The sequence below is a fragment of the Silurus meridionalis genome, chromosome 10 (genome assembly GCF_014805685.1).
Source record: "Silurus meridionalis isolate SWU-2019-XX chromosome 10, ASM1480568v1, whole genome shotgun sequence".
In the NCBI taxonomy this organism is placed as follows: Eukaryota; Metazoa; Chordata; class Actinopteri; order Siluriformes; family Siluridae; genus Silurus; species Silurus meridionalis.
In genome coordinates, this window is record NC_060893.1 from 11229664 (window position 1) to 11257582 (window position 27919).

The 27919-nt window shown below is 38.0% G+C and overlaps 1 protein-coding gene across 1 annotated transcript; it reads right to left on the minus strand.

Annotated features, from left to right (window-relative positions):
* Nucleotides 1–27911, minus strand: LOC124392377 (proprotein convertase subtilisin/kexin type 5). The gene is made up of 16 exons (XM_046859344.1): nt 27403–27911; nt 22751–22954; nt 21817–21885; nt 21625–21667; nt 20033–20178; nt 19209–19403; nt 18542–18628; nt 18200–18398; nt 15836–16059; nt 13322–13564; nt 7372–7617; nt 6846–7044; nt 5650–5855; nt 3863–3963; nt 2976–3147; nt 1–641 (listed from the first exon to the last, which is right to left on the minus strand). Exons 1-16 carry the CDS (start codon nt 27620–27622, stop codon nt 247–249), a joined length of 2949 nt encoding a protein of 982 aa, XP_046715300.1. The 5' UTR covers nt 27623–27911; the 3' UTR covers nt 1–246.
* Between the last annotated feature and the right edge of the window lie 8 nt (nt 27912–27919).

A 27919-nucleotide genomic window follows, 5' to 3' on the forward strand; every position in this document is an offset into this window, starting at 1 on the left:
TACAGATGTAAGATTTCAACTTTCATTGATATCTCTTTATTTACAGGATTTAAAACAGAGACCAAACCAATTTCTCTTATCTTCATTCTCAAATACAAAAACAGGTGCGTTATAGGGGTTTGCTTAAATATAAAATATTTTACAATGAGAAAACACATTTTGCGCATACTAACTTTCATTTTATAGGAAATAAAACAATTAGAATATAAAATTTGAAACTCTCTGAATCACAATTTGAGGGGGTGATCAGTTGAGGAGTGTGTTTTCAGTGGCCTCATCCACCTCCTCTTCCTCAGGTTTGTGCATGAATCCATAACGGCGATAGATGGATCCATCTCGACTTGTGTACACAACATCTGCATCATCTCCGCTGTCTTCAGGCTCAGGTACTCCATGGGGCATAGGGCGTGGATCAGGCCTGGCACCTGCTGTCCCTCTTAGCCTCTCATAACTGTGGCTCCAGCATAGCCGCTTCCTGGCACGGGCTTTTACTAATGCAAAGATTCCCAGAGCAAGAACTACAAACAAAATCAGAGCAGCAGGCAGGGCGGCAGACGTGTGCTGGTATACCCGAGACCTCAGGTTCACATTGTCATCCTCAGCCTTGTTTTGATTTGACATTGGAGCCTCCAAACACAAAGCTGTGAAAAAAGCATATTAACTCTTAACAAAAAGTTAAAGTGTGATAGAAAAGCTTTGTAGAACAGACCTATATGTCTATCTCTGATAAAAAGCTCGGCAGCCCTTGACATTTTGGCATAAACATCTAGGTCTGTTTTACAAAGCTTGTCAACTCCTTGCAGTTTGCCGATGTCATGCTTGATCATGTCCACCCACCCAGCCTTTTGTTGTAGAAAGCATTACAAGTAATATAAAGTGAAGGTAATATAAGTGGAAATTTAAGAAAAAAAGGAGACGCATCTCCAAAACACTTTTAAAACCATAACTCTTCTAATTTGCAAAAGTCAAATCCAGCTCCAAAAAACCAAAAGATTATGACATTGTAGAAAATTTGCACCATTTGAAAAGGAAGTGTGCATAAACTGATAAAGGGCCAGTCACAGAAAACAATCTTCTTCTGCAATCCATTTATTTCTACATTCTATAAGCTTCTAATTTGATCCTTCCTGAAGTAAAGTGTATGGCAGAATATGTTGTGTTATGTCAGTTACTTTCATGTTGCATTAATGGTACATTCACATACAAAGAGATCTGATATTTCAAAGAAAATATAGCAATATACAATATAGAATTATATAAATATACAAAAAGTGTTGGTTAAGGTAACTGCATGTGTTTCATTTAAAATGGACACATTACATAAAATACGGTTTTAATGCAATGCTGTCATGTAGGTGATAATTATAAACGAAAACAATAACCAAGTGTCAAATGAATAGCGTGTGTATCTGAAAGCTCCATTAACGCACCTACATAAAAAATAACCGCAACTCACAAACCAGCTAAGCAACACCAGAAGTAAAGCAACTGCTTATCAAGCTTTTTCCTGCATGACAGAAGAAACTATTCAGTGGGGGAAGGTGAGGGGAAAGTCTACATTGGGGAAATGTGAGGAAAAACACAAATAATTATTTCCCTGATGAACTAGATAACCAACAAAAATGTCTATTAATAAATGTATCCATGACTTTGTTCTAAAATGTTTTATTTTATTTTTTTAATGTTACATTTTACATTTTAATCATTTGATACTTTTAATATGTTCTACTGTGAATAACATATTTTAATGTAATATCTTACATTTTGGTGTGAAAGAGGAAACTAATTGAAAGAGGAAACCCAAGGCAGTTTTTTCACGTCTCCATGTGTAAAGTGTTAAAGAAAAAGTGTTAAACAAAGGTGTGTCTGCTCTGAGTATAGTCATCAACAATGCAGTGATGCAAGGTGACAATTTGTGTAAAAAATAATTTAAATTAAAGCCTTAAACAACAATTCCAACGGTGAGTTTAGCTTTTGTGGTTCAAGTATATGAGGTAATTGGAGCAGAAAATGAAAACATTGGTGTTGCTCCAAGCCTTTATAAGATCTAATTTTCTGCTTGTTCTAAGTGTTTACCAACCATTATGTTTGATGGGAATGCCTAATTAAAAAATAAATAATTGTCGAGAACTTCCTCATTTGCTTTGGCAACAGGAATGTAATTGCCAGATCCTAGAATCTTATCGGTGTATTTGTGTGCTATGTTGTAAAAATGCTCTTTTGAATGTGTAGGCAGTTGAGAACTGGATCCTGAAGAGACAACACCTGTGTATATACATGAAGCATTAATAAATCTGTTCTTTTTCTTTAAATTTGTACCTGACCTAATCCAAAAAAATAAAAAATAAACTGAAGTAGTTCCAAATCGTAGGCTAAGGGACAATGTCCTGGAGTCCTAGAATGTCCAATGTCAAAAGATTTCCTAGAATGGCCCAGCCAGAGCCCTGACCTGAACTCAACTGAACATCTCTGAAGATACCTTAAGGTGGCTTTCCACTGATGGTCCCTATCGAACCTGACTCTGCTTGAAAGGATTTTCCATGATGAATGAGAGACATTTTCACAATCCAAGTGTGTAAAGCTTGTTGCATCATACCCAAAAAGACTTGAGGTTGTAATTGTTCAAAGGTGCTTCAACTAAGTACTGAGTATAGGGTCTGAATGCTTTTGTACATGTAATATTTCAGTTTTTCTTATTTTTTTTTATTTTTAAAAACAGACATTTCTAGAATTCTAGTTGTCACTTTTTCATTATGGTGTACTGAGTTTAGGTTAACGAAAAAAAAAAGAATCTAAACAATTGTAGTATCAGGCTGCAACATGCAATAACAAAAGTGAAAAAAGTGAAGGGAGTCAGAATATATATATATATATATATATATATATATATATATATATATATATATATATATATATATATATATATATATATATATATATATGTGCCCTTTTAAAGAGGTGGACTGAAAATGTACCTGAATCCGAGTGACAGAGGCAGCAGTTTCTGGCTGGTTCATCAGGCTGGCAGCAATACACACAGCGCTGGGTTGTAGCCTGGAGTCCAAAACCTGCATGGCATGTCACACAGCTCTCAGGCCCAGGCCCAGAGCAATGCTTACAGGATTCATCACAGGCATTACACACCTCCTGATAAACGCAATAAAAAGACAAATAATCATACAATCAACACATGTGTTGGACACTTTGCAATATGCTTGCAATTCTTCTTATTATTATATCATTACTGTAATTAAACTATATATTAATGATGATTACCCTAAGTATAATAAACGTATCCACTATTATTAAAATTTTCCCTTAAACCGTCATCCTTAAACTTCCACACTTGATGAAACACCTTGATGAAAAAATAAGAGTTTTTTCGCCTCATTCCTCTCACAACTTGTTGAGTACGTATTTCCTAGTATGTGCTAGGAAATGCTGTGGAATTGTAAATCTTTACAGTAATTTCATAAAAGGGAATTATGGACATAATAGGGCAATGCGGCATCACTGGCTTCATCACTGACACCAAGGAATGTTTTTTGATTAATCAAAAAGCAGACCAATTTATGTAGCTAAATAAAAACACAAGGTCCTGTAGGTGACAGGTGTTGCTCTGCTCTAGTCTCTCAGCATGTGTACAGCACAAACACTAAGAACAGCAGCCTGATGTGAGGGTTATTAACTTTGACATTGACAATGAAATCATGTGTTAGCTTTCATTTACTGCTTAAGAAAGACAGTGTTGCAGCAAGTTTATTGACTTTGTTAACTTGAATTGTGCATGAATTAACAAGGTTCCGATTCATACTACAGTGTAAATTGCTAGTAATATTACGACACACACAGGAGTACACACGTTTTCAGAATAGTACCGGCCTTCTTCACAGCGAGGGTAACACACCCCTTCCTGTAAGATACTGCCCCAGTCGCACGTCAGACAGCTTTGCGGTGTGTTATCTGCAATCACAAATATTTACAAAGATAATTATGAGCATATAAGAACAAAACACACACACACATATATGAATTTTTTTTTAGATAGGCCTATTGTAAATATTCAATCTTTAACCATTTTTACACTTTTTTAAGAACACCTCCACACTTGCTCATTCATGCCTTTATCCAATGAGTCAATCATGTAGCAGCAGCCCCATAAAAAGGTTAGTAGCTTTAGTTAAAGTTTACATCAAACACAGAATGTGGAATGATGTGACTGTGACACTGCTGTAGTATATTAGACTCAAGAGTTATATTTATCTTAAGTTTGTAATCTAGTGTACCAGTGTAGATTTAATCATTGCTAGAGACTCAAAGCACTTTTGTACGTCACTCTGGAGAAGGGCGTCTACTAAATGCCGCAAATGTAAATATTGATCAGAATGGTATGAAACAGTACGAAACCAAAAACAAAAAAACCCCAAAGAACCTTCCAGTGACAGTTCTGTAGAAACACCCATCTGGTATCAACACCCATACCATGGTTAAATGGCAGCTATTCAGATCATTCAAACAAAGAATGTTCATACCAAAACAGGATTAATAACAAACTATACAGGTCTGTACACCTACATCAGGGGTGGCCAACCCATGGCTCGCGAGCCGCATGCGCCTCTTTGGCTGGTTTCATGCGGCTCTTACGTTCATATCAAAGTTTGTGTTTGTTTTTAACGTGTTCGCTTAGCTTGAATTCAATACAGTGTTTTTAAGACTTAAATGAGCTTGCCCCTACTGGGAAACTTTGCGGTATACCAGACCTGGGCAAACTACGGCCAACATCAGGCCCTTTGTACGTCCCGGTTTGGCCCGCGTGAGGCCAATCATAAATTACAGGGATGCTGTAATTTTAAATTACATAATTTTATGTAAAAAATTATGAATTTCATTACCTTTGGAATTGAATTTTTATTTTGGTGCATCCCTGAAAAATTACCGTGTGGCCCTCTGACACAATTCAGGTTTCTCATGTGGCCCCTTAAATTAATTGCCCACCCCTGCGGTATATTCATCTCACGCACATGTGCATTTGACGAAAATACCGTATTGAACTCAAGCGAAGTGAACACGCACATAAAAAAAAAAACACAAAGTCTGTGTTTTCTACCCTGAAACACGTGAAATCAAAGCATGGATCTGTTCTGACTGACACACGTGAAAGAATTGCTTCGAGTGGCAACAACGGAATACGAGGCAGATTTGAAGGGGATTGTTCAAGGCAAGGAATGCCAAAAGTCCCACTAAGTAACATGCATAGTAAAAGAAAAAACGCTATTGTAAATTATTATATTTTTGTTTGTGGACTTGGTTAAACTATGAGTTTGTGTGTGAGACAGTGCACACAATGTTCATTGTTGAAAATGACTGTCCTGTGGTCTTAGAACTGTAGGAGTCAATTTCTGTCATTATTTTGGTGTGTGACATTTACAATAAATCTGGCTGAGCAGAGGTGTGTGTGTGTGTGTGTGTGTGTGTGTGTGTGTGTAAGAGGAAGGGATGGGTGATGTTCACATGTGCCCATGTGTATGATGAGGCTCTTTGCGGTAACACAGTAAAAAATGTGGCTCTCGGTCTCTGACTGGTTGGCCTTCCCTGACCTACATGCTTTTATACAATCAGCAGTCTTTTATATGTGGATGAAGCTTGTACCTATGCAAGTCTTGCAGCTAGTGTGACACTGCCAACAGGTATGTGTGCTTTCGTAGAAACGAGGGGGGCAGTGCTCCAAACACATTTTGGTGCCCTGAAGCTCCAGCAGAGGTGGGACACATACTATGCAGGCATCTGGCCCTGGGCCCGTGCACATCTCACAGGACACATGACACTTGTCACAGTATTGGCCTGTACTGAAGTAACTGGTGGAAAAAAGATAGATTTAGTTAACCACCTATTGACATCCGAACTTCTAGATTATCATATTTCTCAAAACGAATTGAAAACTAGTCTGATGAATAGTTACATAAATACATGTATATTGTATTATTCTATTTATTACTTGTTACTATAATAAGCCTGTAATAATTTCTAAAGACAAATCATTCCTAAACAGACTAACATTTTAACATAGATGTACGTGCAGGTGTGTATATGAATGGTTTAAGAATAACTCAAAGCAGGAGATCCTAAGTACACAGTGAGTTATGAATTGTTTTTTAATTGCTGTGTTCTTTGTTACATTGACTTCCAATGTGTTTACTAAAGTAAAAAACTTTTTAATTGTTCACACATAATAAAAAAATTGAGTGTAGTGATATAATTAAATATTTACCATTTTCAATTGCAACCAACTCATTACTATCTAAAATAAGATCTGAATAGAATCATATTAACATCTTATTCTTCTAAAATCTCTTATCCTTTTAAAAGAAACTGACTGACATTGTCATTAAAATGTGTCACAATGTAACACGGATGTTTATTTTAAAAGGGCAGTTAACCTGCTCAAGTGATATAATATTTGCCTAGTCTTACCCTTAGATTACAACAGAGTTTTATCAAATGTACAGATCAGCATTGCCAAATCAGAATGAAGTTGAGAAATCTATTTATAATCACTGCCTACTGACGTCACATGGACTACGGCACAAAGGACACAGAGAGTAAATGATGTTGGATCTGTTAAGTTAATACATAAAACATCTTGAGTGTTTAGAGTGTTTACACTGGCTTTAACAGGAATGTTCCTCTTATTTAAAACAGGTTCATGATGACTTTGATAAGGAAAAATATTTTCTGGGACTTCTTAATGGCCAGAATGAATTTTTTAAGTCTAAAAGGTACAATTCAGTCATTTTTTTCTGTCTTGGACTTTACAAACATAAGAAAGTATGTGGAATAACTTTTACCCCGTGGGACAATGGCGGACACACAGATGTGACAGCAGGTGTAAGTAACCAGGAGAGCAGCTGAGACAGTCTTTAGGAGATGCTCCAGAGCATGTGGAACACACATGATCACATGGCATGCAAAACCCCAGCTCAATGCCATCAGCTTCCTCATTGGCACTGTACGTGCCAACAGGACACTCAGTTACACAAGAGTTATCTGATAAAACACAAACACAGCCAAAATTTTCTTCGGAACAAAAGACTAATATTGAAAAAAGAGAGAGCAAACAGGAACTAAATGGCTACGGGTAATTCAAATGAGATAAATGTATACTGTAAATTGTTTTCATGTTTTCCTCAAGTGGAGCTCCAAACAAAAGGTGAACCTGATTTGCAAACGCATATATACACCAAACTATAAAAACTAAGTGTAATGTAAGGCTCATGTCAGTGGGATATTTGTAGTGGCTCTTTAGTTGGTTAAGATTTTTTTTTTTTTTACAATGCTCTTTTCAGTTGCTGAATGAAATTATTGCACTCTTACTATAGAGATATCGAGGAAGTGCACATGTCTGGCAATCTCCAGGCCCGGGGCCCTCGCAGGATTGGCAGTGGCGATGACATGCCTGGCATGTGAACTGATTGGCATGGAGGAAGGTTCTGGGCGGGCAGTCTGAGTCTCCAGTCACACCACACATCATGGTGTTGGGGTCCAGGGCGAGACCCTTCACACATTGAGTGCACTGGGTGGGTTCTGGACCCAGACACAATGCACATGTCTGGTGACATTCTAGAGGCATTAAAGAGAGAGAATTTGTTTAATACTACAACATTATGGCAACTCAATATATATTATATATTGATAATAATTGATAAAGAAATTTATTGTCAACAAATGCCGTTATCGATTAGTTGGGCTACTCAAGTTACAGCTTAGCGTGACAGCAAGATAACACAGACACTTGAAAATGGCGGAGAGTACAGGGTCAACTGCCAGCAGGAAAAGTAAACACACTGGTGTCACGGATAAGAGCAAAACATCAGCACGGTAAGCAGAAACTGTATATCTTCATGTGAAAATTGTATAGTTTAATAAAGTGCTATTGTGTAAACTGTTTGTTAACGTCGGTACAGTCGCACTGGATCTGTTCTGTCATGACAAATGCTATAAAAAGAGATTCGAACAGAGAAACGCAGCAAACTAACAGGCTTGATTTAAAAAATCCTTTTTTTTTTCCTTTTTTAAATCAAGCCTGTTAGTTTGCTGCATTCTTGTTAAATTTTCTTTTTGTATAGCATTTGTCTTCTACAACAGTAACTTGTCTGTTTTCAAACATGATTTACTGCAGCTTTACTATGTTTAAATGCTTGTTTTCAATGTTTGTACATTTAATTTACGCATATATCATTTAATTATTATAAAATGTAAGCATGGTTGTCAATTTGTCATCTGCAATTATCATTAAAAAGCAATACAAATGTTGAGTTACACAATTTACACCTTGCATACTCGTTTTTTTTTTTTTTTAACAAAAGAAACAACTCAGCATGAGTGAATTTGTTCAAAGAAGAAATCCCCCATGCACGCCTCAACAAGCAGTCACTATAAGCTTTATAAAATGTCAAAATAAAAGATAGTCAAGCTCAATATCTGGCTTTTACATTTTTAAAGTACACTTTTAAACATAAATACTCTGAATTAGGGTTGTTTATAGTTATAATAAGCAAAATAGCTTTTTAAAATATATTTATTAAATCTGATTAATAGAGAAGAAAAAAAATTGTCTGATTAATCGATTATCAAAATAATCATTTGTTGCAGCCCTGATATTGATTATATATATATATATATATATATATATATATATATATATATATATATATATATATATATATATATATATACACACACACACACACATGTTCTCAAGGGACAATAATAAAGAAATGAAAATTCGATATACTTCGGTCAATGTGCTCTAAAAATAACTCAATATACATCCATTATTGTCTAAATAACTGGGAACAAAAGTGAGCACACACTAAGTGAGCATGCCAAAACTGAGTCAATATTTTGTGTGAGCACTATTGTTATTGAGGATTTCCATAATCCCACTGGACATGGAATTCACCAAAGCTGCAAAGGTTGTCGCTGGAATCCTCTTCCACTCCTTTATAATGACATCACGGAGCTGCTGGATGTAAGATACATGGTGTTTCCCCACCGTTCGCTTGAGGATGCCCCACAGGTGCTCAATAAGGTGAATTACCTTCACCTACAGCTTTCTTAGCAAGGCAGTTGTCATCTTGGCGGTGTGTTTGGGGTTTTAAAAAACTTCTGTTCTGCCCAGTTTCTAAAGAGAGGGCACCATGTTCTGCTTCAGAATGACACAGTACATGTTGGAATCCATGCTTTCCTCAATGAACCACAGCTCCCCAGTATCAGCAGCACTCATGCAGCCCATAGACCATGATGCTACCAATACCATGCTTGACTGTGGGCAAGACACAATTTTCTTGATAGTCCTCATTATGGAGTCGACATGGACACCATCTGAGCAAAAAAAGTTTCTTAGTCTCATCAGACCACAGGACATGGTTAATGAGGACTCAACTACTTTCATCGACCCTTGCGATGGGAAAACCTGCCTGACCCTGATGACAATGTGAAAACAGAATTCTAGAAATGTCTGTAAATTAAAAAAAAAAAAGCAATTACAGGCTCATGTTTTTTATGACCATTGGGTATGGCCATTCTTCTTTGCAAATCCTCTCAAGATAGGACAGCTTAGATGGGGACCATAAGTGGACAGCCATTTTCATGTGCCTGTGCTCTCCTGTTTTGTCTTGTCTGTGTGCTTAGGGTCATTGTCATGTTAGCTTAGTGAAATTGGCCATTTGCGTATAAGATCAAAGGAATTAGCTTTACTGTGCTATTTAAAAATACATTTGGTCTACTACAAAAGTGCCCTATTTTCAGCCATTTAACACATTTAGAAATAAATATCAGGAAAGTAAACCTGAAATTCTAAAATATCAAATTAATTTATTTCTTCTATGAACAGAATGTCAATGTTGTTTCAATACTTTTGGAGGGGACTGACCCGCTCAGCTGCAAAGAACATTAACATATTGTGATTTATTTCTACACTCGCACACACAAGCACACACACTACACATACACTACAACATTTTGGAAAAACCTTCTCCTTCAGTGGTTTTTCTTTACTTTTTTTATTTTTAACATTATACATTATTACTAAATACAATAAATTTACATAAATGCTTTTTGGCATTCAAGTGGACATATTTGAACATCCAAAGTTCAGAGCAGACTGCGTGAGTCAGGCCTTCATGGTCGAATTGCGGCAAAGAAAGCATTAATTCGGAAGAATGACAAGCAGAAATGTCTTGCTTGGGCGGAAAAAAAACCAAAACAAAAACAAGGAACAAACATTAAATCGAATTTTATTTGGGTCTGGTGAGTCCAAATTTGAGATTTTCTGGGTGTAATTGTGGATGTGAGGTTCTTATTTTGAAGAATGGAGAAGGAGTTTTGATGGTCTGGGGATGTTTTGCTGGTGACACAGTTATTTAGTCAGAATTTAGGACACACTTCACCAGCATGTCTACCACAGCATTTTGCAATTGCATAATGTGCAATTCTGTCTGGTTTGTTTTCCAACTTGACAATGACCCCAAACACACCTCAATGTTATGTAAGAGCTATTTGTTCAAGAAGGAGATTGATAGAATGCTGCATCTGGCCTCCACAATCACTGGATCTGAATCCAGGTAAGATGGTTTGGGATGAGTTGGACTGGACAGTAAATGAAAAACAGCTAACAAGCACTTAACACCTCTGGGAACTCCTCAAAACTGTCCAGGTGACTACCTCATATGCTGTCTGAAGAAAACCAAGAGTATGGAAAGCTTTTCTTTAAGCAAAAGGATTCAAACATATAAAACATATTCTGGGTTATTTAAAGTTTTTTTTTTTTTTTCTTTTCTCCCCCAAACCTGAATCTAAACGTGTTCTTTCATAGTTTGAATGTCTTCAGTATTAATATACAATGTTAAAAATAATAAAAATAAAGAAAAAAAAACACTAAGGGGGTGGTTTGTCCAAACCTTTGACTGGTACTCTATCAACTGTACAGTACATTACTCCTTGCAATAAAATTAAAATAAAAGGAAAAGACAGTTGTAAATGCAAAAATTTTGACCCCATTGCTTTAAAACTCCTTGCTTTTTTTTGGAAATAAATGGTTATATCAAATGTTTTGTTTAATTAAAATTTAGACATTAGTGACTCATTTGTTACCTTGAGCTCCAATACTGCCCTATAATTTCCCTAAACAATCTCTATTAATGTAATTGTTTGATTCAATGATTGTGCAAGCCAGTTTTTATTTAGCTTTTCACATTCAAGAGCAGAATAAGGAAAGTACATGCTGAAAAACACGTCTATTAGTGAGATATAAAGCTTAATATTTTGCTCTTTGATTTAGTTTCTAAATGCGCATAAATAAAAAAGATCACAATTTATATTCATATTGAGGTTTGATGTGAATATTACCTGAAGCTTTTAACCAGTATCTGCATGATCTTTTGCACGATTATATAAACAACTACATTATATGCAATTGTACATGAGTTACTCATTATGTAGAACGTGTGTATATTATTTAGCTACTTTGAACAACTTAATATCAATTTGCATTCATTGTTGTGGTGTTTTTACCTGTAAACAACTTTATTGCTATTATGTTATTAGGTATCATGCTGTCTTACATCATCATCTTATGAGATGAAGTTTATTGTGTTTCTCTACACACCCATTTCATAAATAGCAACCTTTAAAACTGCAATGGTGTAATTATGTATTAAAATATAGTTTTCCATTGTGTTGTGTGCGTGTTTACACACACTGGCGATCAAAATTAGAGAACAATTTATAAACATTTGAACAATTCTGAAATAATGTCATCTTCACTGCTGAACAGTTGAAGGAGTTTTTGTCCTGTCCATACCATGCTACCAGAACACCTTTTTCCACAAATTAACTAAAGCATTAAAAAAAAAAAACATTATTTTGCAGAAAACACACTGATCAAAATTAAAGAACACTTTCAGATACCTCCCAGTTATTGGTGTTAATCTGGTACCTGGTGCTAAATTCCTTGATTATCTGTAAACCCCTATTTAACTGGCAGCCTAACTTCCACACTGCAGCTCGAATTACTCACCAGTTCAGTGCTGAACAGGGTAAGGATCTGCAGTGACCAAACCTCTCATTAGCAGAAAGAATCAAAAGGCTAGACTAAGCTTTGCTGAGGAGCATGTTGTGTGGACAGAGGAGAACTGGTCCAAAGTTCACTTCAGTGATAAATGCAAGTTTAATTTATTTGGGTCCGATGGGAAACATTATGTTCGGCAACAATCTGGGGAAAGACTGAACCCAAAGTGTGTAAAGAAGTCAGTGAAAAGTGGAGGAGGAAGTGTCATGGTTTGGGGCATGTTTTCTGCAGCAGGAGTTGGGCCTCTTATACAGCTACATAGCAGAGTGAATGCAAATGTTTATCAGCACCTTCTTCAACAACATATGGTTCCTTTCCTGCATTCATCACCCAATCAGCCCGCAGTGTTCATGCAGGACAACGCTCCATGTCACACGTTGGAGCGTTGTCACACGTTGGAGCGTTATCACACACATGTCAGCAAAACGGGTAAAGCAGTTCCTTGAAACTGAAAACATTGAAATAATGACATGGCCTGCCCAGAGTCCTGATCTCAACCCAATATAGAACCTCTGGAAAATCCTTGGCGACAAAGTTATGGTCAAGAAACCCACTACAGTCACGGGAACTGTGGAGAAGACTGGAAGAAGAGTGGACCAAAATCACACCAGAGCAGTGTGAGAGACTAGTGCTGTCCTGTGGCCGCAGATGTGCTGAAGTCATTCAGAGCAGAGGCTTGTACACTTCCTACTAATTGCTGACTGTTGTAACCTTCAGAAAATTTTGTTGTAATCTTTTTCCATGCTACAGTCATTGTTGTTCTCTAATTTTGATCAGTGTGTTTTCTACAAAATAATGTTTTTTTTTTTGGAAATGCCTTAGTTATTTTGTGGAAAAGGTGTTCTGGTAGCATGGTATAGACAGGACAAAAACTCCTTCAACTGTTGAGCAGTGATGATGACATTATTATTGTTCAATTGTTTATAAATTGTTCTCTAATTTTGATTGCCAGTGTGTGTATATATATATATATATATATATATATATATATATATATATATATATATATATATATATATATATATATATATATATATACACATATATATATATATACACATATATATATATATAAATAAGAGACAACACTTAACAGTAAATAGTACATACTGTTTTATGCATCATGCATAACAATATTCCTATGTTTGCTTTATAAGATAAAGTTTCTTGTGGTAACGTAAAAAGTGCATTTACCCTGGCATTCCATGCTGGTTGTCTGGTAGTAGGTGCCAGGAGGACACTCCTCTGAGCACGTCCCTTCGTATAGTTTCGGGGCCAGGGTGGAGCAACTCTCACAGTCATCTGACAGAGGCCCAGAGCATGTAGCACATGACTTATGGCACTGCACACAAACACCTTGGTCCAAGTCCTCAAAATAAGCTTCTGGACAGCTGGCTTTACACACACCATTCAAAAGCAAGTAGAGAAAAGTACATCCTGGAAAACATACACAAAACATATACATATTCTGATTAATGAGAACCAACAGGCTGAACATAACATTAAGCTAAATTTAGGGGTGCTTTTGGCATGTGTAAACGTACATGAGTCTTGAACATGACAGCTTTGCTTTCAACCCAATCATTATTCAAGTGATTAAAATGATTAGAACATGCAAATGATAGGTGTGTCTTGTTGCCCTGGTGTGTCCTATTAAGTTGATTCTTTAGTATTAAATGCTTTGAATATATGATCCTGGTTTGAACCCTGTTTAATTACCTGTGGTTGTTAAAAATGATAAACCAGCAAGAAGACCAGTGAGCTGTCTATTGCACAAAACAAAGCCATATTAAAGCTGAGGGAGAGTCAAATCAAAACCATTTCTCAACTTTGGGTGTAGCCTATAGAACTTTTTGGAAGAGAAAGAAAATATTGGCATACAAAAGGCCAGACATCAAACAGGTTGGTTAAGATAATCGGTTTATAGCTAAACATTTTTAGTATGTGAATTAAAAAAACCAACAATGACAATGACAGTCAGTGTCCTCACCAACAACTCCCAAAGGGCAGGGACGAATGTATCACATTCCACCATTCAAGAAAGTGCAGAGTACAAAAATGCAGCTTCTGGGAATGGCTTATTAATCTTCATTAGTCATGATGGTAACACATTTAATGAATTATTACAGCTATCGATTTTAGTAATCACATACTCTACCAATTATTCCAAAGATGAATCGGATAAAAAGTACTTTTTTCTTTATTAAAAAGCAAAACTAAATATACAAGAGAAAATTAGACAGGTCTCTTAAAATGGACAAGTAATTTGTCTGGTTTTTAGAAAACTAATAAAATTTGATTGCTGAAATTCCATTTAAGAATATCCATGAAAACTAAACACATTCAGTGCATTTAATTGCCATATTACATTAAAATGCAAATACAGTGGAACCCGGTTATGTCGATGTCCTAGGGGGTTGCCAAAAAGCATCGAGATAACCGATGATCGAGATAAACAAAAATCAATATGGCGGCAATATATTAACGTGCTTGAAATTTTTTTTATGTACATGATGTGGGTTAATAAATGAGAATGTGCATGCACGTGTTTTTGAAGGGTTTTTTTACACAACAGCGTTGCCGCGATTTGTTTGATGAAGGCATGCTATAAAAATGTACATACAGTACATGTTTGTTAACTGTCAGGAATCCACCTGCCACGCCCCCTTCGGCGTGGCAGGTACTTTTCTCGGCCGCTTTCTCTGAAGCTCCCGGCTTCAATCGCGCACATATGGTGCTCATTTAGCACTCATCACCAGCTCGTATTTAAACTTCCACACTCTCACCGTCCGTTATTGTTGGTATATGTTGGTTTACGGCGGTCGTTGTTATCGCTCATGCGTATCCCGGTACGTGCCTTCCCACCGGCACTCTCTCAACAGCTGCGCTTTTCTTCCCAAAGGGCATCGCGGATTCCCCCCCCGTTAGTTAGTGCACATATGCCTTTTGTTGTTAAATGTTTTGCGATGAACGGGAGGCGAAAGCCACGCTCCTACCAAGCTTGGTAGGAGCGTGGCTTTTTTGGAACTAAAACCAAGCTTGGTAGGAGCGTGGCTTTCGCCTCCCGTTCATCGCATAACATTTAACAACAAAAGGCATATGTGCACTAACTAACAGCAGAGATTCACCAGTATACAATACAACACCTGCAGCATCTATAAGGCTTGATTTTTCCGCCACTTTCCTGAGTTCTTCTGCGGCTGCACAGTTGAAAGTCTGATCTGTTGTCTCATTCGTTTGATCTCCAACATGAATGTCTTCAGCATATGGCAAAATAAATTGCCTTTGCTGTTCCAATACTTTGGAATAGGAGTGTATGCATGAGCTTCAAAGAACATGAATACACTGCGGTTCATTAGCCAAACACACACACACACACACACACACAAAAGCTGTATGCACTGTATAGTATATTGTTATTAAAACAAAAAAAAAATCTAACAGTTGTGAATGCATAAATATTTACCCCATTGCTGTATTTGCAAACAAATAGTTTCAGCATCATAATGTTTTGCTTAAAACTGAAAACAACTGTACATCTTTAACACAATTGCGTGTGTTTCTTCAGTGATGGTCAAGACAATTTCTATTTAAAACACAAAATCTAAATTTGTTTGGTGTGCCATTTTAAATAATTTGTTGGTCTGGTCCCAGCAATATGTTTGAAATATGCTGATTTTTGGAACTAATTAATCTTTGTGCACTCACTATTGCATGTGATTGTATCAATGCAGGTGTCGCAGTGAGGGCCACAGCGTCTGCATGTACCATCCACAGCAGCAAAGGTCCTCACTGAGCAGTTATCTTTGCACATGCCGTTTCCAAGGAAAAGACCATCTCTACATGCAAGACACTGAGTTCTGCTCCCCTCACAGGTTAAACAGATGTCATCACAAGGCTCACAGGTCCCCTCTTTAGTCTCAAAAAAACCACTGGTAGGACATAAACATACACAGAGCATTTGATTATACGTATATCATACACACATACAGTGTATATACATACAGTGGGAGTAATAATTATTTACCCCCTTACAAAAAATGAACAGTCTAGAAGTTTTATGGTAGGTTTATTTTCACAGAATATTTTCACAATATTGAAAAAATAATTCATTAAAAAATTTAAAGAAAGGTTATAAATGTATTTTATTTGATCATGTAAAATAAGTATTTGATCCTCTAGCCAACCAGCAACAATTCTGACTACCACAGACCCAAATTAGTCCTGTCCCTTTAAGAAAGCTCTCCTAAGCACAAGGCTGGAATGGGCTACAAGACCATAAGCAAGAAACTTGGTGAGAAATAGACCACTGTTGGTGTGATAATTTACAAATGGAAGAAATACAATAGTAGGTGTACAAACAGTTACAGAGGAAGTTCTTCAAACAGTATCTATCGAAATAGAGGGTATTCTCAATAGTTATAGCCTCCAGGTTATGTCTCCTCTGATGTAGCTGACTTAGACCCAATTATCCCAAATCTCCTGCTCATGGGGCGGCCAGACAGGTCTCTACCTCAACTGACATACTCCACTAATAAGCTCATAGGACGACGTAGATGGAGACAGTGCCAAGTTCTCACTGGTCATTTTTGGTCAAGCTTTGTGAGACACTACTTATCTAACCTCCAGCTATGGCAGAAATACCATGCAGGAACTAAAACCCTTTTAGTTGGGTCTGCTGTAATAATGGTTGACCCCCAGCTACCATGTGCCCTCAATCATACACGAACTATTACCTATCTCATTAATCTACTAAAGATAGCTTATGAGGACGATACCAATATCAAACCAACAGGCTTTTAACCTTGATTTAGAGACAAATATGAGTTGGATATTTGGGGGCAGCAATGTAGGAAAGCTTTTTACTTTAGTTGTATTTCCATGTTTCACCACTGGAAAGAGATTCACAGTGCCATTCATGATAGGTTACCTCGTACAACCTATCGAAAAACAGATGGCAGATGACAACAAGTATCACACCACATACCCGGTCAAATCCATAAACCAAGTAAAGTTTGACTGTTCCAAATCCTGTGCATTGATTTTACTGACACACTGGGGTGAGCATACAGCATATACTGTAGCTTTCTTTTCATTTTGGTTCTTCAACCAGCATAAGATAAGTGAACCGCCCTCATTCTGGTGCTCCATGCAAAATCTCACCTCATGGGGTAAGGATGATTCTGAGAAATGTGAGTGATCATCCCAGAATTACACGGGAGAAGCTTGTTAATGATCTCAAGGGAGCTGGGACCACAGTCACCAAGAAAACCAGTGGTAACACACCAAGGTCTCTCTACTCCAGAATGCACATGAACAGGCCTGTCTGAAGTCTGAACAAAACTGAGCTCTTTGGCATAAACTCGACTCGCCATGTTTGGAGGCAGAGAAATGCTAAAAAAGGACCCCACTGTCAAACATGGAGGAGGAAACATTCTGCTTTCGGGCTGTTTCTCTGCTAAGGGTACAGGAAGACTTCACCACATAAACGGGGCCATGCACTGTAAAATCTTAAATGAAAACATTCTGGCCTCAGCCAGAACACTGAAGATGGGTGGTGAATGGGTCTTCCAGCATGACAATGACCCAAAACATATGGCCAAGGCAACAATCTAATGGTCTTGTAGCCAGTTCCAGCCGTGTGCAGGTCTACAGTCTTGTCCCTGACATGTTTTGGTCTTGACAATGGTGGAGAGGTTTGAATGGACTAGGGTGATTTTGTGGCGGGTGTCTTTTATACATGTCACAAGTTCATATTAGGAGTACTTTTTTCTTAAAATAAACCTAACATTAAAATTCTAGACTAAACTCACTTCGTAAGGGGTAAACTCACAAAATCAACAGTGGATCAAATAATTATTTCCCCCACTGTATATTAATATGCAACTATGTTTTTGTGTGAACATGTTAGCCAGTCAAACAGGTGTCGCAGGAAGTAGGAAGACTAACAAGCTGTGTGACTGTGTAACAGGAACCACTACAGAACTGAGACTGCAGTAAATGAATAAAATTTTTTTACAATTATCATAAACCACAATATATAGCTGAGTTGAAACACTGCTAAATACGCACTCTGGACACTCTGACCAGCAGCTTCCCTGGAAGAGAAAGAGTGGATAAGAACCACTATGACAGCTCAAACACTGGTCTCCACTTTCACAAGCCTCACAGTTTGTTGAGCACCTCTCACACTGCTGACTGGAGCTGTTCCCATAAAACCCTAACGGGCAGCGCTGTACACACACTGCCTCCTGCTGATCCAACATGTACCCTGCACACCAAAATGCCAAGAGACAGAAGTGGAGAAAGTGATATTTTAATGAATTAATTAAAATATTGCAAAACAATATTATAAAACATTTCCTAATGAAAGATTTTAGACATAATTAATGGAAATAGCTGTTTCTACATTACCAGTAGCACAGGTGTTACAATTTTGCAGTTTTGGACCATAGCATGTCTTGCAGGACACATCACAGTAATGGCAGTCATGAGTCCCACCTTTAATATGAAAATAAGATTTATGCAGCAGAGGCTTGGACTTGCACTCATCATTCATAAAAATTTAATCAATATTTCAAATTATTTAGTGGGTCAGAAAAATAGAGTACAAAGTGTATAAAATAAAGAAATCGTATTATGAATGTGTTAATGATTCATGAGTATTAATAGTAAGCTCACTTAGTACTACAAATTAATGTTTGATTATATCTGCCATGGATTTTTTGTTAGTTTTTTGGGGATTTTATAAATGTTTGAAAGTCTAATAAAAAATACTAAAGAACTAAACTGTAATATAATTGTGAACATATAAAACGTGATAATGTAGTATGTCCTTTTCACCTAATAATGTACAATACAGGATTTTATTTAAAAAAATGTTTAATTCTTATTTTTTATTAATTTAGTTTTTGATTAAACAATGTTTGATACGGTGTTTACTAAAGTAGGCAATAAAAGAATGTGCTATATTTAGGAGCCACCTTATTACTTAATCATATAAAGCCAGTTATGTCCTTCCTACCTAAAAGACACTGAGAGTAAAGACAAAAAGTCAAAAATGTGCTCTTATTATACTTACTATCAAAATATTGGCCTTCAGGGCAGCTATGGACAGGACATGTCCCATAAATTGGACGGTTCCAGCCATTACACCTCTCACAGTCTCTAGCTCCTGGGCCATGGCAAGTTAGACATGAGGCATGACAGGTCTGACAGCGCCATCCTCTGGTATCTCCAAATGTGTCCTGGGGACACTCAATCACACAGGCGCCATCTGAAATGCAAAGAACACACAAATATTTAATTTGCAAAAAAGCAATACCACAATGAGACCAGGCATTTATAACTCAGGATCTTTCATTTATCTTATGTCTCATATATCTAAATATTAATAGTATATATATATATATATATATATATATATATATATATATATATATATGACACATAGTCATTGTATGTATTTACTTTATCATTGATGTAATACTCCTGATTATCATTGATTAATCTCCTTAATCTTATCTAACACCTACAATCTCTTTTACCTATGTATATAATTGTACTTTTAACACAAATTGCATGATTTAGAGTGCCACTGTATTGCTATACTTTCACAGAGCACTGAATCATGATGCCACACTTTGCATTTTGCTTGTTAGTAGGTGTGAATTTCCAAGTCAAATGGCCCCAGTGCACTCTTGCTTGCTTTGCCAACACAAGCACACACACACTTATAAACATGCCTGCTGGCTGATTAAATTATTTGAAGGCTGTAGGACTGAATTTTAAAACATCAAAACATTTTTTTAATTTGTAAGAAAATATATAATACAATCATTGGGAGCTGGAACTGAGGAGAGGAGAGGAGATGTGTAAAATTACACAGGTGGATGCTATACTCACTGTGGAGAAAGTGGCCTGGCTGACAGGTCAGACAAAGCTTCTCACTCCTGCAGTCTATGCAGTAATCTGGGCAGCTGAGACACAGACCCCTACTTGGCTCCTCGTAGCTCCTCTGGGGGCAGTGCTGGCGACACTGGTGTCTGTACCTAAACACAGAGAATTGGCAGCAAGTCTTTGTGGCTCATATGTAATACTGTTACATTTTAAATCTTCATAATATGAAAGCATATAAAAACCAGTCACTGTCAGTGTTCAATAACTCACCATAATTCTGATAAAATGTGTATTATGCAAAGAAACGTATTAACAGGATAAATGCTCTCTTTAAATAGTAAACAGAGAATAAGGTTTGTTCTAGAGAACAAACAGCCAGTGCTCCATTCAGGCTCTTGCCTTTCTCTCCCACCCTGAACAGCACAAAGAGATGCCTGAGGCAGCCTGTTGAACTGGGTGAATGGTGAACAGTAACCAGAGAACAGTCCAACCATATGCTGGAGAGCAGACTAACACCTACACATCTACAACATACCTGCTGCTCTACACTTAGCCAAGCTTCAGAACATGTAAATATTAAACTCATTGTTCACTTCTTACATTGTCTTAAAATAATAGATTTTTGTAAGGTATATAGGTGGCCTGCTGAAGGAATTAATCCTTCTCATTGAAACAGGTCAATGTTCTGGCTGTTGTGTTGCAAAAAACGTAAATGAATAATGTCACATATTAGACAATGTTAAAGATTTGTCCATATTAAGGTTAAGTAAATAAAAAAAAGATTCTAACGAAGTCATTTCTGCTCTTTTCACTTCACTGTAAGTAAAGATTCCAGTACAGCTTGACGCCTCCTGCTGTGTTGCTGTGGTGCTGGAATTAGTAAAGTAAGCGCAGCAAGCACATTCGTCCTTGCTGTTTAAGAACATAACTCTTCAATAGACACAGAGAGGGAACACCAGAGGGAAGAATCTCTCAGTGCAAATACAGATCGTTTCCTTGGAAGAAGATTTAGAAGATCAGGGTTATTTTTGCTCATGGCAATGCATGATTGTAGTTTGCATGAATAAATAAAGCAAATATTATGCAACGTTGCCAGTAATAACATGTCAATGCATAACACACAATGTGCCTGAAGAAAAAAAAAAGCGTTTATTTGTACTTCTGGTTTCTTCACATTTAGGTAAACCAAAAATTTAAATGAAAAAGCCTCCACAGCAACAGAGCAAGCACAAGGAAAGCATGTGGAATGTTGGTTGTTCATTTGTGAAGAGTTTGATGACTCCAAACCCCACAGTAAGAAAAAAAAAAAAAAGATAGGCAGGCAGATCAAGAAAAAAAAATGTGTAATGAGAGAATCAGAAGGAATGGAAAACCCCTAGGAGGCAGGTAAAAGCTTAACAATAAGCCATATTGACGATGTGCCAACGGAAACCCGATGCGTAAAAGTCCATACCACAAGGCAGAAGCTCACAATTTGTGATTTGTTCGCTTGCTTCTGCAGCAGATAATAGTAAAATATGTAAAGACCTAGACATCACATTAACACATGATTTGTCAGCAAGTTTCAAACTGTCATATAAAGGTAATAGATAACTCACAGAAAGTAGCCATCTGTGCAGCTGTTACAGTTCTCTGGGTCATCTGGTAAAAAAAAAGTAAACAAGTATATTTACTGACAAGCCAGCATTTAACTAGCTACCTCAAATAAGTTTTCCCCACAGTGTTTAATGCTACTGTAATAGCAAACAAAGACTTATAACTTCAGTGAGACTGAGCACGATCTGATTTACCAGCAGAGCAGGTCTTGCAGCCAGCCTCACAATCAATGCATTCTCCTGAGTCTAGATCCTGGACCTGACCTGTAATACAATAAGTAGACCCAGTAAAATAAGAAATGCAATGGAGAAGCATCAATGTAAGCCAATTTATCGCTTTAACAATAATTTGTACTTTTATTAGATAACATAGAAAATGAATAGAAACCTATAATTACCAGATAACAGAAAATTTGAATAAAAATACAGAATACCTTCACTAGTATTATTGGGTTAAATCAGTTAAACTGGCCTACTCATCTTATGAAACCCAATATGATGGCTTTCAATGTGAGGATGGATGGATAGATACTTTATTTATTTATGGTAAATATACACCATTGGAAATTTACATAAATGAGACTAGTCTCATTTATTACTCTACATTGAAAATATTTAATACATACAATCTTAAGACTTACAGTTATTAAAATGTTTAATGAACTATTCCACTATATCCCAACTGTGATTATGTAAAAAGGGACACCTGTTCACCTAATGAGTTAAATTTATAGAAATTATTATATTAAAATATTATAGAAACCATGCAATATTCATGTGAAATATTGATAATACTTTTTAAACATTTGAATTATTTTGAATTATTTTTATCACTTGATTATCTAATAATAATAATCATGTAAGGAAAGACAGTCACAGATAAATGCTTAATAGGGTGCATTGAAGCCTGCACCACATGGCAGTACTGTACTGCAAATGAATAATTTAATTTTAACAATAAAAAACAGGCTTTTTATAACACCAAGGTATAAAGAATAAGTATGGCATGATGAGCTCCACCCTTACTTTACACATTTTACCTGATAAGCCAATTTACCTGAATTCCTGACATCTACTCAACTAAGCAGTTCTTGTTCCATGTTAACACAGATGCAAACAAATGTCTTACCCACACCACAGGGCACTGGCAGACAGAGTCCACTCTGGACTTTATATCCTTCCTTGCACTTGGCACAGATCTTGCCATCCACACAGATCTCACAGTTGGCAATGCAAGGCAGGCAGGTGTACTGCTCTCGGTCAGGGTAGAACTCCCGTGGACAGTGGGTTCTGCAGTGGCCCTGGTACAGGAAGTGTTCCTTTCCATCCTCATCTGGCAATGTCATTAACATCGAGTTATTTACTGACTCAATGATGGAAAGCAGTTGCCATAAAATGCAACTTTACCTCTAATGTGAGAAAATTTAAAAGTTAAAGACAAGGATAAAATGGAAGTCATAGGTTGTTATTAAAGAGGGGCATCTTCTTATTACCCTAACTTTCTTTTGTAGTGCCTTTATGGACCCTGCACTGTTTGAAGTATGCACTTATTAAATTTAAAGTTGTCATCAAATTGATTAAGTGTTGTATAAACAACTGTACCCAAGTAACAAAGCTGTATATTTACAGATTGAAATAAACACTAGTATAATCATTTAGAATATTATATACAGTTTAGAAACTGATATATCTCACCATGGAATACTAAACAAGCGGTTAAAAATTTATCTTAAATTATACTTTTTTAGAATTATAATTTAGCATCTTTATTTATTGATTGATTTCTGAAACCACCATGTTGTCATCTGATTGTGTCAGTCATAAAGTTTCTCTAAATAGCAACAGTGGGGTGCTCTGACTGGCACACTTTGCCAGGACTGGAAGATATGTAAACAAGGGCAATCAGGAGTGAATGTCATTGGCAGTGTGGTCTTGCTAAGCAGCCTCAATATACAGACACCCACAGCAAATGCTCCCTGGGGTATCTAAGAAACCCTTGATGATATGCAGCCATTCTGAAGAAGACTGCAATGCTGGCAAGCTCTTTAATTCTTCTGAAGAATAAAAGATATAAGAAACACAGTTCCCTTTCAGGAACTCGAGCTGCGTAGAAACGCTTTGGTTACGCCCTGCGTTGTCCACGCTCTGAATCACGTTTAAAATCCGGCAAATAGGCAAGTCATGACGTCATTGGCAGGCGCTGTCGCATAAACCAGAAAGCTACAAAATGGCTGAGCGATGGCGACATTAGCTTCTGTTATTCAGGTAAGCGCTTTGTGTGTGAATCTCTGCAGAATGGCTAGGAAACAAACAAACTTTTGCATTGCATTTGCGTTGTTTGTTTGGGAGTGGAGCATGTTTAGTCGGATCTCGAGATAGATGATTGTCTCTCTCTTCGAGGAGAGTGATCTTCCTTGCCGCTCAGGTCCCGCTCTCGCCGAGGTGAAGCGGCGCTGAAGGTCGTGGGGCTCGCAGGCCAACCTAGCAGAAGGCATGGAGATGGTTGAATTGAAAAGCAGATGCCCTTTCAAGGCAAGGGCTGAGGTCCGGGGAATGGATGCTCCACCCCGAGGTGGTGGAGCAGATATGGCAGAGATATTACAGAGCACAGGTAGATCTGTTTGTGACTCGGGAGACCTCACACTGTCCCCTCTGGTTCTCTCGCTCTCTCACCCAGCCCCACTGGGGCTGGACGTCATGGTGCAGACGTGGCCGAGGCACTGGTGGCACCTCATTGGCCAGGCAGACCATGGTTTGCGGACCTGCTGTCCCTCCTCGAGGGACCTCCTTGGGAAATTCCTTTTAGGCAGGATCTCCTCTCGCAGTCCGGGGGAACCCTGGTTCACCCTCGCCCAGAGTTATGGAGGCTATGGCTGTGCCCCTAAAGAGGGCACAGTTTCTAGCAGCTGGTCTCTCTACTGAGGTAGTTGAGACCATCCTCCATTCTAGAGCTCCCTCCACGAGAAGGTTGTATGCCGCTAGATGGGAGCTGTTTTTCCCCCCGGTGTGAATACCACCAGTTAGACCCAGTCAGCCACCCGGTTGGGTCAGTTCTGAAGTTCTTGCAGGAACAGTTTGCCACAGGGTTGGCCCCGTCCACCCTGAGGGTTTATGTGTCCGCTATTGCGGCTTATTGTCGCTGGGGAGACACGTTTCCTGTGCCTGTGTGGAATTTGGCCATCATGTTGGCGGCTCTGTCTGAGCCCCCCTTCGAGCCTTTGGCCGAGGTGGCCCTTAGGTACCTGTCGGTAAAGACCGCCTTTCTTTTGGCAATGTCCTCCCTTAAAAGGATCAGGGAACTACAGGCTCTGTCTGTGGCCCCATCTCTCCCGGAGTTTACACCTGGCATGGCCAGTGCTTTTCTCTACCGTAAAACTCCCTTTCTAGCTCCAGACCAGGAGAAGCAAACTGTAACCAGGCTCTCAGCAAATGGATAGTGGATGCTACTTCCTCTGGTTATGAGTCCTCTGGTCTTCCCACTCTGTTCGGGGTCAAGGCTCATTCAACCCAGAGTATGGCGGCCTCTACGGCCTGGTCCACAGTGGTGCCCCTGCAGGACATATGTAACACTGCTCATTGGTCCACCCCTTTGACCTTTGTCAGGTTTTACGACCTCGACATCAGAGCCACTCCCGGCTCCCCTGTCCTGCACCTGGTGATGTCCAGACACACTAGGCAGGGACTGGTCAGTATGGTGTGATCGAATAGTCATTTCCAAAGCGATTCGACACAGCTCGAGTTCCTAAAAGGGAACGTCTCTAGGTTACGTATGTAACCCTAGTTCCCTGAGGGAACAAGACACTGCGTCTTCGGGCCATACTCCCTGCATCCCTGCAAGTGTTTACCTTCTCTTTTCTCAGATTCTAATGTCGCTACCATCGATTAGCTATTTTGTAGCTTTCTGGATAACTTGATGTCACCCGCCGATGAGGTCACGACTTGCTTATCGGCCGGATTTTACACAGGATTCAGAGTGTGGACAAAGCGGGACGTTTTCCAAAGCATTTCGAAGCAGCATCTTGTTCCCTTTGGGAACTAGGGCTACATATGCAACCTAAAGACGTTCTGTCTGAGCTGGTGATTACAAACTGTTTTGCTAGATACTCTGGAGCTTCCAGATTTTTTTTTTTTTTATTTTGATCCAAGATATGAACAAGATTGATTTGAACAAGATCTTGAAAAAAGAAATAGATGACCATTATTATCTGTTATGTAAATCTATGCAACTTGTGTGAAACTATATGATAATCTTTTGCACAAATTAGGAAAAACTATTACATTTAAAACCTAGTCCTTGTGATTGTCTGACTATCATTAAAAATAACAGGTTTTTTTTGTAAAGATTTATTTTTTATTTTTATATTAATTACTGAAAGGTTTTATAGTTTTTTTTTTAAAGGTTTATAATTTGAAAAATGCTTACAGTCTATTGGGCAAGGTGCTGGGTGTGGTTACTCTTACTTCTCGGTAATCATAAGCAAATATGACCTGTAGGTCATGTACAAGGAAGAATGGAATAAGAGTTAAAAAGCTAATCTGCAGTTTGCTATTCACAACTGGACTCTATGGGGGAAACAGGCATTCAGTGCAGCAGCACATACTAAAGTATCAGATACCCTGAAGGCTCCAACTCTTACAATGGTTCTCTGTTTATTATTAACTGGACCGTTAAAGGAATACTTCAAAGTTGCCCAATCTACTCAAACCTAACTTACTACATGGGTTCTGCATTTAGAGATGGAACCTTTGTCCATTAAAATATAGAAATATAGTACGTATGTATTTTCCTTTATTATAGATATTTGTATTTGGGTCAGTTTTGCAGTCATGATATACTGATGGTGCAAGGATTAAATCTTTGGGGAAGGATTAGGATCCAGAATTGTATTTTATTAATCCAGTATAGGCAAGTAAAAAAAGAAAAAAAATACTAAATACTTTCTCATACTAAACCTATATATAAAGTATAGTTATGAATCATAAGCTTTTTCCCAGTAGTACTGTTGTACAGTGTTCTTTCTGATAGTAATCATACCACGCTGCATATGCGGATTTATTGAGTTTTTCTTCATAATAGAAAGAAAAGAAAGGACATTTATACTCCTTTAACACCTGTTTTTTTCCCCACTATATATGTCTGCATAAAGACAATCACTGGCACACTGATGAATTAGTAGTTAACAGTGGTTGAAGAGGAACAACCATATATAATTGAGAACAGAAGGGCTGCCTCTTATTGTTGCGTGTTGGTGCGTAGAATGGATACAATAGTGATTTCTTTCCAGCTCAAAGAGGCAACAACCCCCATATATCCCCCTTCAACAACTATAAATACATGTGGAGGAATTTAGGAAGTGACTCACGATCTTAATGCTGATATGTGGCACGAGAAATGAGAATAGTCCTTCCGGAAAGTGAGCTAGAGTGTGAGGTTTAGGGTAACAAATGACGGATAACACCAAAATGACTGAGGTCCATTAAAGGATGCAGACCCAAGTTTATAACGAAACTTCAAAACAACGATTTTACTTCAAACCTTTAATATAAGTGTTGTTTATGACAGTAAAGAAAGGCTATATTGATTGTACATCATGAAAAGGAATCAGTGCCCTTTCGGGGGGGGGGGGGGGGGGACAAAAACCTCGGGCGCATGCGCAGTCGTGTTCACTAGCATTTGACTGTGTATTGTGATCAACTTCTAAAAGTTTGTTTTATATATATATTAATAACACCTGCTTTAATGCAAGACATTCTATAAGAAATGAGTGACTGATTTCTTACCTGATTCACAGGCGGTACACTGGAACAGTTCATGGCCCTCACACTCGGCGCAGGTGGGATGGCACAGGACGCAGCGGTTTTTAAAAGCGAACTGTCCGCTGGGACAAGACACGGACAACACCTTTGCTTGTACAAAAACAGAAAGGGAGCCCAGTAATAATAGTTGTAATAAAATCCGCGTAAAAGCCGCTTGCACCTTTTGCGGGGCTCTGAAACGCATTTTCGGTGCGTAGAAATCCCAGTTTTGCAAAGCGGAGTCGGTGCGGCGCCGTGTGTGTGCTATTGCCAGCGTTCCGGCTTCATAACAAACCCTGCTTCTGTACACAAGTTAACACGGATTGGTCAGGGAGACTGCAGGTCCACCTAGAGTCAGGCTTCAATCAGCACCACTGCAAACTGCACTTCCACCCAAAACGAATCAATTCTTCACTGATGTAGCATTTAAAAACTCACTGCCTTTACAGTGACAGATTGTCATCTTGAAAAATCATTTGCAATTCAGGTCTAGATAATTACT